The following is a 13,478-nucleotide window of genomic DNA, read 5'->3' on the forward strand; positions in this document are numbered from 1 at the left end:
GTTGCAAAAGTGTGCTCTTGACCGATACACAAGCCCATGATCTAGTTTAACTGAAAACCCAGTGCCTTCCAACCTCACCTCAAAATCAGTTTTCAAGCCTAAATCAGTCCTCTCTTGTGAGATTCTGGAATCATTGGCCAACTACATCTGGTTCGAGCATATGTGCTGCAAGGGTGAACTAAGCGTCTCTGCTTGGGGCTGATGTTGGACCTACCACTCATCTCTTATAAAATATGGGTCTAGAAAGACTTCCAGAGTTTGGAGGTTGAGAGAATCTGAACAGATTTGGGCATGCTCTGAAACCCTGGGATGGGGAAGGGGGAGGAAAGTCTTATGACATAGGTATGACCCTGGGATTTGTGAAAACTGGATTTGATGTCAGGCTCTGCCACAGACTGCCTACAGGATTCTCAGCTAGGGCCTGATTTTCAAGACCAACCACCTCTGCATTTGCCGTTGCCTTGCATTAGACATGTAGATGGTCAGAAGCTCTAAAAATCTGATATTTAATTTCTCTACACTTCTGTAAAATGGGACTAACACTCAAAGGTGTGTTATGAAGATAAAGTCTTTCTGGTACGTGAGGCACTTGGGTATCAGAGAATCAGGGATTCATGTCACTACCTAGAGGGACCTGAGCACCAAACAGTGGAGTGTGCACCCAGCATAATCACTCAAGTTTCCTTGAAAGATGGACCTGAACTGCCCTGACCTTTGGGTAAGCTGAGTTTAGGTAGCTTCTAGGACAAGGGTGGGCAAAGTGTGGCCCGCGGGCCACATCCAGCCCACCAGGCCGTTCTATCCAGCCTGCAGGGCCCTTAAAATATTTAGAAAATGAATATTTATCTGCCCCTGGATGCCTGCCATGCAGCCCTCGTTGGCTTGCCAAAACTCAGTAAGCAGCCCTCCGCCTGAAATAATTGCCTGCCCCTGATCTAGGAGCATGATGGGACTGAGGAGCACAGAAGGAGGAGATGGTTCTTAGGAAAAACCCTAGGACTTTGGTGAGGACAAAGTTGTGAGGCAGCCATTTCTGTGCTCAGGGTGCCTTCGGTGGACTGTAAGATGCTGACTGGCCTTACCTGGAAAGCCATCTCCTTTATCAGTAACGTGGACTGAAAAGAATCCTGGAAAGATTCAGTGGAAAGAAAAAAATTAGGACTTCTCTCTTACTCCAGAAACACAATCAGTGGCTGATCCTCAGTCCCAACACTCACCGGTGCTCTGGTTCTCCAGGAGCTTGTGCATGGTGCTGTATGGCCCAGGAGGTATGTTGAGGTTTGTTAGTGTGCCAGCCCCAGGGTTAGCTGCCAGTTCTCCTAAGCTTTTCTCCTTCAGCATCTCATGGGAGGTACTGGGGTGTACGGTGGGGTAGACTTTGCTGCCAACCATACTCTTGGGGAGCCCCTCTGGGCTTGGTAAGCTGAGGCCAGGCTGAGGGAGGGATGACCTGCAACGGATTGGCTCAAAGTGGCAATCGGCGTGGTAGATGCTGTGGACTGATTCTGTGTTGCTGGAAGCACCGTGGAGATTAGGCGTTGAGGGAGGAAGCATTAGCCTGTTGGTGCTATTGTGGAGGGAACTGGTTTCCACATCGCTGATCTCGGGGCTGGCACGTGGTGCCCGCAGGTTCCCATTGCCCATGTGATAGTGATGGTGGTGGTGGTGGTGGTGGTGAATTAGATGGTGCACAGACGATCTTTTCCTTTGACGATGTTTGCAGGGCTGCCTATCAGCCCCGTTCTTATTCCCAGGGCTGGAGAGGAGCCCCATTTTCAACCCTGCTGCTCTATAAGCTTCAACCAGCTGTTTGCTGGCCTTCCGGGTAACATAAACCAAATATTTGAGAAGTTCATCATAGCAGCTCCCTGGCTCTGAAAAACTGGCCAGCGTGCTGGCATTGGACAAGTAACGGACCCGCTGCTCCTTCATCAGCTGACTCTCCCGCTGCTTGGTTTCTGAGAACTGGGTTGCTATGACCACTAAGCAGAGGTTGATCATGAAGAAGGAACCCACCTAAAGGGGAACAAAACATGCTATCAGTCCCGGAGAGAGGCAGAGGCAGGAGCTTCTAAACATGCAAAGCACAGCAGGCATCAAGAACCGAGCCCGCTTGTCCATGGGCAAACCAGCATCACACAGACAACCCCTGTCCCAGAGAGCTCAAAAGATATAGAGAGAAGCGGACAGGTGCATAAACAGATGTGTGTACGGGTTGGGGGTGAGGGCAAAGCGGAGGCGAGGGAAGCCAGTACAAGGACACAGAGTAGGGCAGGGGTGGGCAAAATGCAGCCCGGGGGTCGGATGTGGCCCGCCAGGCCATTCTATCCAGCCTGCGGAGCCCCTAAAAAATTTAGAAAATGAATATTTATCTGCCCTGGGCTGCCTGTCATGCGGCCCTCAATGGCTTGCCAAAACTCAGTAAGCACCCTCTGCTCAAAATAATTGCCTGCGCCTGGAGTAGGGTGTGCTGACGAGGAGCGTTTGCACACACGTTAGAGCATGGAGCCGGGTCACGACTGAAGCTGATGCACAAGAGGCAAAGATGAATCGCTCAGCAAAGTGGGGCAAGGACGGCTATATCAGCAAAGCTGAAAGATCACACTCCTGCTGACTCATTTTGCTGGGTACCGCCTCCCCGAATGCACACCCGGGGGACTCCCACGCCAGGGCTCCAGGGATGACGCCATAGATCAAAGAGGAGGGAAGATTTATTTTGACAAAAAGATTTTGCTTTTTTAAGATCTTGTTTTTCTGTCTCAGCGCTTGTAATTACCACAATTAGTGGCATTAGGATGAATACACTGAGCCCTACTGATAGGAGTGTTTTTCCTGGCAGCATGTGGGTGGCTTGTGAACAGATCCCCTTCTTTGTTAACTGGATTTGTGGGGATATTGTTACCCAGGAACATCAGCTGCCTCCCTCCTAGAACGTGATATTTTATTCCAATTTAAGATACCATTAGGTTCTGCTTTCAGTTGGTTCCCAGCACTGTTCAGCCCGAATTATAAACAACTGGATTTACTCCAGTCTCTGTTAACCTATAAGAAAACCTGGCCGCGTGCTATCAATGCTCCCAGTTCAGCACACAGCAAAGTGCTCTTTCTCCTTTATTCTCCGTACTCTTGGATTCACAAAGGACATTTTGCAGGTCAGGAAAAACTACCACTGTTCATGAAAGGAAGTGTCAAGATGAGTCAGGGAAACAACGTCTTACTTCCACATCGCTGGTTCAGATGCAGCCCAGAGCTGGTAATGACCATAAATCATCACAGTACTGTTTGATGGCTGATATGGCAGGATCTACTAGTCCACGGCCTAGTAGGCTGGAAACCATACTGAAGAAACTCTCCCAGTTGCCATCCTTAATGGGGCATCCAAGGATGGCATGGGACAAGGGAGGCTGAGCTAGACCAACCTTTTGGAAAGTTGGGACTGGGGTTCAGCGACCTTTGAGCAGAGAGGGCTTGTAACTGTATGAAAAATCCAAACGGGGTGTTTTTTGGTTGAGAAGGGAGTGAATTTGGAAGATTTCTGTACCGGAAGAACACAAAAAATTTGGCACCCTTCACCAGCAAAGCAGTCAGTCACTCTTTAAGGTTTTGTTCTTTTTATTTAAAATGCAAGCAGAAGAGGAGGGGCCTAGGGCAAAAGCAGGAGGGAGGATGAGGAGGGTGACCTATTACACTGTAGGAAGAAGTAAGCCCAGCATGGATCAAGAGAACAAACCTTTCCTCCCCTCTTTTCCCCAGCAAAATGCTGCTCCTTGTGTAACTGCAGCAGAAATTTACCCCTTCAGATGAGAGGCATTAACACCTTTCTCCCTTATAACAGAGAGCTGTAAGTCTTGCACCAAGCTGGTTTCAACATTCCCCAGACAGAGCTGACCACCCTACCCAAACCCCTCCCTGCCCATCTGTCCCCCACTCACACCCCACTGTCCTCCCCCGTATGCCTGAGCAAAATGCATGCCATCCTCGGGGAGGGATGAAAGGTCACTCACAATGATCAGCAGGATGAAGTAGATGAAATTGTAGAAGGAGTGTGCGTCCATGACAAAGTACATGATGTCCACCCAGCCCTCCAGCGTGATGACCTGGAAGGGGCAGGAGAAGGAAGAATCAGCTCAGAGGGTGAAAGGCCGGCCTGGCCTCTCATGCAGCTCAATACGCAATCCCCACCGCAGTGGGATCGAGCTGGGCAGCCCACATTTTGCAGCTGTAAAACAACCAGGCCGAGGAGAATGCCATAAGGCAGGTTCAACAGAGTCCTCTCCCCACTTCCTGGACTGCATTACTTTGAAGCAATGTTCTTCCACATATCCCAACCCACTGGTGCATTTTGGGGTGGGATGGGCATGATGTAGAGCAGCCCTGGTGGGGAGGACCCAGAGAGGGTGTAGGGCAGGTTATGAATAGAGGCCTGGGACCAGCATCCTGCACAAGCTGTTTTATTCCACACTTGGTGTATGTCCATCCTGTCCCTGACTGTGGTCTGCTGACTGGCTATAGCAACCCCTCTCTCTAGCCCACCCAGTAGTCCACGCCATTTCCAGAAGATATGAGGCTGAGCTTCTTTCCTAGCCAGGTCCCATCCTCTCTCCTCAGTTTAGTGCTCACTTGAGTGTTTAGTGCTCACTTGAGCTGAGCCAGATGAAAGGACAGCAAATCCAGTTGCTCTTCTGCACCCTGCTTCTAATCTCTACCCTAATCATAATGAGAACAAAGCACCGGAGGAGAAGGAAGTAGGGGTAAGCTCCCTAGACAGGCTCTGGTGAAGGCTCCTCTCTATTGGAGCCCTTCTAGGAATTAGTCTCCCTATGTTTCTGTGTGTACACCAGCAAAGCAATATAGATGGGGACGGGCAGCTTGTGTAGCTCACAGCAGTTGAAGGTTTCTCTTAGGAGTCGCCACAAGCAGAGGTATAAATATACCCGTAACGTGCTCTCCTGAGGCTTAGCTTAGTTCACCCTGAAAGTTAACCAAGGGAAACTACACACAGACACTCTATATGTGTCCACACAAGGAGTGAGGGCAGAACAGCTCCTAGCCTACACTCACAGTCTAGCTTGTTGCACAACCGCTTCCCCATGCAGACAAATCCTAGAAGTTACCGGCAGCCAGCAGCTTATTTCTTTAATGCCACCCAGAGGAGGGTCTCAAGAGTTGACGACACAAAGGAAAGTGAAATGCAAAGACTGAACGGAAAGGAAACTCATGGGTTCAGTAAAGTTGAAGGTCACTTCTGGCCAAAGCACCAGCATGAAGTCCCTACACCTAGGGACACCTGATTCCCAGGTAAGCTTGGGAATTGGATTTCAGTAGTGCCCAGCCCTTTTACAAGGGTGAGCTTTCACCTTAAGTGAAGAAGACTTCTCCACGGGGACATCCAGTTGCCATATGGAAATTCTGTGGGGCTCTGGCATTATTGCACCAGTGCTCGCTGTGGATGTGTCAGCCCCAGAAGCAGCTACTTTTATCATGTTGATCTCTGTGCACACAGGTAGAGAGCAATTTGACCTGCCCTCCCATTATGCTTGTGACTATTAGCAGGGATGGAAATGCTCTGCTTGCTGTGCTCACCTGAAATATTGCAATCCATGCGTAGCCAATGTTATCAAAGTTGATTGCTCCTTTGAAGGGGTTGTGCTCCCCAGCTGAACAGTTGGTATAATACTGGTTCCAGTTGACGCAGGAGGTATTAGTGGTATCATTATAGGAGTAATAGTCTAGGGTGCACTCTAGACCTTCTTCTCTCCGCGTTGGGATGTTGCGGCAGTAGCGCATGCCATTCTCCCGCGGCTGGGAGCAGATGAAGGGGTTCTCGTCCTCGTTCTCTGTCTGGTAGTATCTTTCCAACTCTACTGTATAAGGGCTTAAAGAGACCAGACAATTGGGTTTTGCACACTGACTAAAGGCAACCTGTCAAGATAATCACAACAGTAATAACAGTGCATCTCCAACAATGTGCGTCCAGGATCTCAACGCATCTTACAGAACAGACCTTGCAGCAGCCACCTCCGAGTTCACATTTTTAATCCACTTTAGGAAACCGAGGGCGCTTGTACACGTGACGCCATTCCCATGTACGTGTGACAAAAGTGTCACTTTATGTGGCTTAATGGCGTCACGTGGTACACGTGCAGGCGTTTTGGTGGTTTGAAATCAGTTTGCATCATTGCAAACTAAGCTATGTCCTGATGTAGTTGAGCTTGCAACAGTGCATTGCAGCTATTAGTCAGCTTGCCCCCCAGCTGCAGGAGTGGCAGGCAGGTTCTGCAGGAAAAAAGCATCAGATCCCTTGCTGCTTCCACCTTCAGCAGGCGCCTGGTGAAGGGAGAAGTGGTGAGGGGCCCAATCCCCTTCGTTTTTTTCTGGCGAAGCCTGCCCACCTCTCCCACTGCCAGGGGGCAAGCTGCCAGCGGGCTGAGCAGCCCCCGAGCTGCAGGGGCCCCTGGTCCTTCCCCCTGCAATGGTGGTGCCACCTGGGGCTGCCCGGGCAGGCTGCTAGGGGGCAGAGTGCTGCCTCAGCTTAGAGTTGGGGAAGACTTGGATTGGGCCAGGTGCTGCCTCCGAGCTGGGGCAGCAACCAGCCCACTAGCAGCCCACCCGGGGGGCTCCACTGCCACAGAAGGAAGGACCGGGGCCCACTGGCAGCTCAACTCCCGGCTACAGGAGAGGCAGGCAGGCTCCACCAAAAAAGGATTGGGTCACTGTTACAGGGACAGAAACCCCCAAATTGAAACAGTGGGTTTCAATTAAAAACCCACCGTTTCAATGTAGGGGGCACAGAATGCAACCCTAAATGCCCGTGACATGTACAAGCACCCCAAGGCACTGAGGGGCGAGGGGCTAAGTGACTTGCCCTCAGGCACTGAGCATGTCAGTGGGTAAGAGAGCTCAGGAATCCGGACTCCTAGCAGACAGCCTCTCTTCACCTACTGAAAGGCAAAAAAAAAAAAAAAGAGAGAGAGAGAGAGACCACAGCCTTATAGTCAGCCTAAAACGGTTTCATCCACAGCATCTGAAGAAACTTGAACCTCCTCTTCAATTGCTAGTTAAGCAAAAACCATGAGAAAGACAAAGACAACAAAAAAAAAAAGCAAGGAAGGAAGAGAAAAGAAGTTAGTTAGAGAAGAGAGTCAAATTCTGCTGTGAGGTACAATGGGGTAAATCTGGAGCAACTCCACTCCTGTTACTGAATAGCGACTCCACCCAGAATTACTCCTGGCTTACAGTTGGGGAACCAAAAGCAGAGTTTGGCCTGGTGATGTTAGATCCTTTCCAAAGGGTTTTCACTGCAGTAAGGCAGAAATCCATCTGTTCAGGCCATTTTATCTTCTGCCTTTCCAAAGATGCCAAAAATCCCTGCGCAGTGGCAGAATACAGCACTTAGACTCCGTTCTTCACAAGGCCGGGGTCTCTTGAGGTTCCCTGCTCCAGAGTTACGTCCCGTTTGCTATTCAGTGCGGCAGTTCAAAGTCAGGTGAGATGAAAATTCCCACAAAAGATGGTCCTGAAACAATAAGCAAGTCCACACCACACGCACCGGGGGAGACTAAACAGTCCTTTGGCCAGTTGGAAATGACTACTTCTTGCTCTGCAACTGGCTATCTCCTTAATGCCACCAGGACTCCCTGTAGAGCTTGAAAAGCTATTTTGAAGCCTAGGGTAGCCCAGTTAATTCCTACAGAATTGCCTTTAATACCATTCAAAGCTTAGCTAAACCCCTGGAATCTGGTTCAATTAAACAGCACCCAAACCTGTAGCTACTTTGGATTTACGCAGCAGTTATCAGTTCATTTGCTGGATTACCATTTACCTAAAAGGACTTCCCATGTTATTTTAATTTCCGCTCCCAAGATTGCAGAACCTACAAGAGATGTCACAAATAGTCTGGAGCTGCATGACAGAGGACTAAGGTTGCAATGCTATCTCCTCCCAGCATGGATCTAACAGTTAGATCAGCTGCTGGGAGTCGACAGGCAAAATGAAGTACAGAGATGCAGAGCCTTTGCTCTGTGCCTAGACCCAAACGCCTTTAGCATCAAGTGTCTAGTTAGTTAGTTTGTTTTATATATCTATATAATATATATTATATATATAATATTTTCATTGTGTCTGTTTTCGCTGTTTTGGTCGCTATTGCTCTAAGATGAATAATATGAGAATATAGTTCCTCAGCCTGGGACTTATGACCTTAACATGTAGTGGGCATCTGCCAGGGGGAAGACCAACCTGACTTCCCACCTTATTTAATAATGGAAAGATCTGATTAGATCTGCAGGCTAAATGGGAGTGGGTGTTTTGGAAGGCCTTTATCTACAAGAGGTCAAAGACTATTATACCCTAGGGCAGAGGTTCCCAAACTTTTTCTTATTGAGTACCCCCTTCCAGACCTATCAGCTGCCCAGGTACCCCTGCCAGCATACATTTTATATTTGAACTCCGTAAATGCCAATTATTATTATAATGAAAATTAAATCTGCCATTACATCATTTCTCCTGTATATGCCTCCAGAAATGCCTTGCGTACCCCCAGGGGTATGCATACCACACTTGGGGAACCCCGGGCTAGAGGATAGTTTGAATATCAGTAAGGAACTGGAAGTGTTCATACTGCGGGTGAGCGGCCTAGCCAAGAATAGCAAATTGGAAGTCAGAAAGCCAGATTTGATCACAATGGCGCGTCTGACCTTAAAAGCCACAAACCTATGATAATGAATGGCTCAGGGCAGGGACTGTACCTTCTGTGTGTTACACTAGCCCTACATTGCATTATGCTGTGTACAGTGCCATGATCCTCCTGGGGTCCCTAGGTGCTACTGCCGCTTCAGCACAAATCAACAATAGCAGCTGCTGAACGGGATTCAGATCCTACTGTCTCCACCAATGTAGAAAAGGTCACGTATTAATTATATGCTGAATCTGGAAAGCCTGATCTCTGTCTCTAAGGTTTTTTCTACGGCACCTGTCAATCAGAGCAGCAGCTGAATATCACGCTGCAGTTACAGACAGCACTCAGTGCGCCTGAAATGGCAACTTTTTGTCACAGCCTCCTTTGTTCCCGCTACGCCTCTGGGCGGGAGTTTTTGGCTGTGTTTGGGAATAGGGAATATTTATGAAATGCTGGGGCTTCTTTTAAGGTGACATCATCTCATCTTGCACAGGTTGAGAGTCGAGCAGGGTCAAGGTTACCAGCAGTCCCGGGTGGCAGGGCTGAATGCACTTTCCTGCCAGAAGGTGCTAATGGATGGCCATGTAGGACTTGCTTGATGCATAAGCACTCAGTCTTGTTGAAGGGACAGATGGGATAAATCGCCCTCCTTTGTTCGGCACCTTGAATTGTTGAGGTTCCCTCATATGCACCCGACAGCCGATACCAGGCTCAGCTCCGAAGACCTTGTGGTTCCCAGAAGACCAGCTCTGAGCTGGAGGGGTTTTCCAGATATAAAAGCTCAGGGGGCAATGGCCGGAGGAGAAAACAGTGAAGAAACTGAGAGATGTGAGCAAAACCTAGTAAGAGTAAAAAAAAAAAAAAAAAAAAAGAGCTGCTTCTTGGGACAGGGTATATGCATCTTGCAAGAGCCAGCTGCTCGCATGCAGCCTGTGACCACTTTGGTTCAACAAAGGGAACCCTCCAGGTGTGCCGACATCAGCCCCCAGGGCTCTCGGGGAAGGATGCACTCCTGCGTGAGCCAAGTAGGAAGTGCAGCAGCAAAGCTGCATTGGAGGGCAGTCCACACAGCAGCAATCCAGAACACCAGACAAAGGTATCAGAAGTGGCTCCCTGGAGATGCCCCAGAACCGTTTCACTGTCTCGTTCCCAGGTTTAGGATGTGCAAGCAGCAGCAGGCAGGTGGGGTATGTGAGAGCATGTCACTCACACAAAATGCTAGAGGTGTGGCGTAGCCATGGCCTTGGGATCTACATCCAACAGTCGCTCACCTCCATATGCTAACTGTCCTACTATAGCTGGGCATAGTGGCTTCTGGGGTGATGTCCCCCTAGCATCCCGCTCATGCTCATCTGCCCCCCAGGCACTGATCTTCTGCTTTTCAGACAATCTCAGCTCGCACCGGCTCACCCTGACCTCCATGTAGAGGGGTCTCACATTTACATTACACTTCTATAATCTGGGCAATTACAATTCCTTGCACTACATCAGGATCAGAGGGCAGCATTCCCACCAGATACACAGGTCTCCTTAACAGAGAATGACTGCACAGGTGCCCGCTTTAGTGCCAGAGGTTTATTAGATTGAAGAACCGGTAGTGTATTAAACTCATTTCCCTGCTGATTTAAAAAAAAAAGAAAAGAAAAGAAAAAAAAAAGGCCCCTGCCTCTGAGTCGTGAGCTTTCTCGTGAAAGAACGAGCGTGACGATTCTCGTGACATCCACAATGTGATTCAGTAGCAGAGCAGCTGGCAGTTTTCTTAGGGCCAAGGTGACATGCCACTGAAGTCGGTGACCCCACTTTGACTGGCCTTGATGGAACAACAATGACTCTGACCCCCGGGCACATGCCTACAGCTCTCAGTTGTGGTGGCAGTGCCAGGGGAGGGCCTTTTCTGTACTTACATGCTGAAGTTCTCTGGGAGGAAACAGCGGTTCCTGAGCAGCCCTGCCCATAGCTGGACTCCCACGATACCAAAGATAAAGAAGACAAAGAAACAGAGGAGGAGGACATTCCCCAGCATGGGCAGCGTGTCCAAGAGAAGGGTCACCAGGATGCGCATACCTGAGGCAAAGAAGAAAAGTCGAGTTAAAAGTTCCTTATTCATCCTGTTGTAGCTAACCCCCTCCCTACACTCGGTCCTTGCCAAACCATCCATCAACCCACTCATTGCTGAGCTGCCTTCATTAACCTCCCAATCGTCTTCTCCTCCAGTGTCCTTCTCATCCTCAAGTGACTTCCCCCCATCTGCTGCTCTCTTATTTACCTCTACATTTCTGATGAGGACCTTGGGACTTCCCTCTTCCAGACCTACCTTCCACTTGGCAGCCCGAGCTCCCATAACCACCGTGACACTTGATCTACAAACCATCTGCTTACCTCATAATCCCCACCACACCCCCCGCCTTCTCGAACTCCTCCTTGCTTCCTAAAACTCCTCACTCCCAAATATTCAGCTCAGACTTGACGCCGCCAACTTTGTGCTAGCTGAACTCCAGCGCCAATGCCAAAGCTTTGGAGGTGGCAAAACCCTCCACTCAGCTGGAGGAGCCGGTCCACCTCTGCTGAATGGCACGTGGCTTCTGCAGCCGCCCAGCAGGCAGCGATGGTGCATCTAGACGCCGGCCAAGCCATCGCGCTGGCTGCCACGGACCACGCAGCGGCTGGGGTTATTCCAGAGCGCCCCTTGCACGCTCACAGCTCAGGTGTCGAGTGGAGCTACACAACTATCTGAGCCATGTGGTATCTAGAGAGACCTTTCCTTGGACAGCCTCTTTTAAAATCCCCTTCTCTCCCTAATTCCCCTCGTCTTCTCTACATCCATTTGCCTCCTTAAAATACAGGACTTTCCATGACAGATAATTCATATAAGTTCAGGAACGTTCAGTTCTGTAACAAAGACAAATTGATGGTGACTCCAACTTGACATTTACACACAAAAAATGATTTCACCCGACATGTCTGTAATATTCTGCTCATCTCCCTCTCTCTCTTTCCATCTCCCTCTGCCTCTCACATTGGCTGTCTTGCTTATATTGATTTTTTATTTAAAGAAACCTTTACTGTTGCTTCCTCTACCATGACACCTCAACAAGACTTTTTTCATTGTTATCCGACGTTGTCACCTCCTGTCCGAAGGATCTTCCCTCCTCCCCTCCGCTTTTGGAGAAATGAGGAAATAACCACCATACGCATCTTCTAATTAACTGAAGTGACCTACGCTGGTTCATGCATTTATCATTTTGCAGAACCCTCTCTCTTTTTTCCCCCCGCCTTCCCACCCTATGTTTCTACCCATCGTAGTTATGCTGCACAGGAGATGAGATAAATTACCCAGGATTTGCAAATACATTAAGTGAATTACATCCACAGTTAGACAGCAGAAGATAAATTCAGCCATCCATCAGTTCTGCAGGGGGGAAAAATTACAAACAGGATTCTGAAGCTGCTGTAATGATTAAAACAGCAGCAGCAACAGAAAGCCAGATTAAATTTAATAGACAGGATCAGAAAAATAAATAGAGCCCAGGAATTTCCAGCATTGATAGACAGAGCGGGAGCTGATTACTTCTCGTCAAGGCAACAGGATGGTTCAACAAGCTGGACGTTCTGACTCGCATTTAATTTGGCTAATAATGTTGAATTGGATACACTGGCGTACACATACAGACAAACAGATTTTCTAATGTAGCAGTGCCTGCGTTTAACACACCCATCATCCTTCGAGTTCCTGAGTGAGGTTAAACTTATTACTCGTCTGTCCTGGAGTTTTAGACTGAGGCCCATCCCCACAATCTGAGTGCTTCAGATGTAAAATTGATAGCAATGCATGAGGTCCTTAATGGATGTCACTGAATCCCTGGCACCTCTCCTCATTTAAAAATAAGTTTTTAACATCACTCTGTTTTGCTGGGGGTTGGGAAATAGCTGGGTTGTTCACATTAGGAGCATAATTTATGGTGGAAAAAAAAACCCCTCTCAAAGGGGAAGGCATTCCAGTATTTACCAAAAATAACAGGGATGTGGCGAAGGCATCGTTTCACCTAGCTCTCTGGAAGGCACAAATTATAGATTCTCAACTGGCAGGTCATGGCCACACTGCCCTTCGTATGTGGCCAGAAAAGGAAGAGACCCAATGAGGAAACGGTTGAAAATTGCTCATTTATATTAGTAGAGCCTAATCCAGATATGCTCATGGAGTGACTGAGGGTTCATCTCCATGAGCCTATCTGCTGGCAGAACATTCCTTGGATGTCACCTGGAAAGTGGCAAAAGCTAAACCAAAGAAAAGGGGTATGTGCAGATGTCACATTTAGCTCAACCTGACTAGGGTGAGATTGATCTAATGCCCATTTGTGCAGATATTGGGGGGGTTTAAACTGGGCTAAAAATGGTAGGCCTGATCTAAGTTAGGTCATCTGAGTAGGTGAACTAACTTAGATCAGGAATGGGTTAGCCCAATTTATCGAACACCTATATGCATCTGGAGCACGTCCCTGGGGCCGGGAAAGCCCAGCCACTAGCCCCAGCCCCAGGGGACTATGGTCTTCCTAACCCTCCTGGCTCCGACTGGGCTCTTTTTAGTCCCCCCCGCAACCCACCTACCCCCCAGATGAAGAATGCTTCCCATGCACCCAGCAGCCACTCCTGATCCTACCAATGTTGCCCACCCCCCAGACCTCATTCAACCCTTGGACCAGTATCCCATGGTCCTAATCTACGTGGGAACAAATGATGCGGCTGGGAGCAGTTCAAACCGCATCATGAAGGACTACAAGGCCCTGGGGGCCAAGCTCAAGGA

General features: G+C 48.9%; 1 protein-coding gene across 4 annotated transcripts in view; it reads right to left on the reverse strand.

Annotated features, from left to right (window-relative positions):
• Positions 1-13,478, reverse strand: part of CACNA1G (calcium voltage-gated channel subunit alpha1 G) — a 324,600-nt gene that overhangs the window by 277,182 nt on the left and 33,940 nt on the right. For all 4 annotated transcript variants that reach the window (XM_019517481.1, XM_019517491.1, XM_019517507.1 and 1 more), the window contains exons 4-7: positions 10,582-10,741; positions 5,584-5,875; positions 4,005-4,097; positions 1,218-2,016 (exon numbers count right to left, since the gene is read on the reverse strand). In XM_019517481.1, the coding sequence (XP_019373026.1) occupies positions 1,218-2,016; positions 4,005-4,097; positions 5,584-5,875; positions 10,582-10,741 (1,344 nt within the window). The remainder of the gene's footprint in view (positions 1-1,217; positions 2,017-4,004; positions 4,098-5,583; positions 5,876-10,581; positions 10,742-13,478) is intronic.

This window comes from Gavialis gangeticus, unplaced genomic scaffold (assembly GCF_001723915.1).
Source record: "Gavialis gangeticus isolate Ggan-Ray unplaced genomic scaffold, GavGan_comp1, whole genome shotgun sequence".
In the NCBI taxonomy this organism is placed as follows: domain Eukaryota; kingdom Metazoa; phylum Chordata; order Crocodylia; family Gavialidae; genus Gavialis; species Gavialis gangeticus.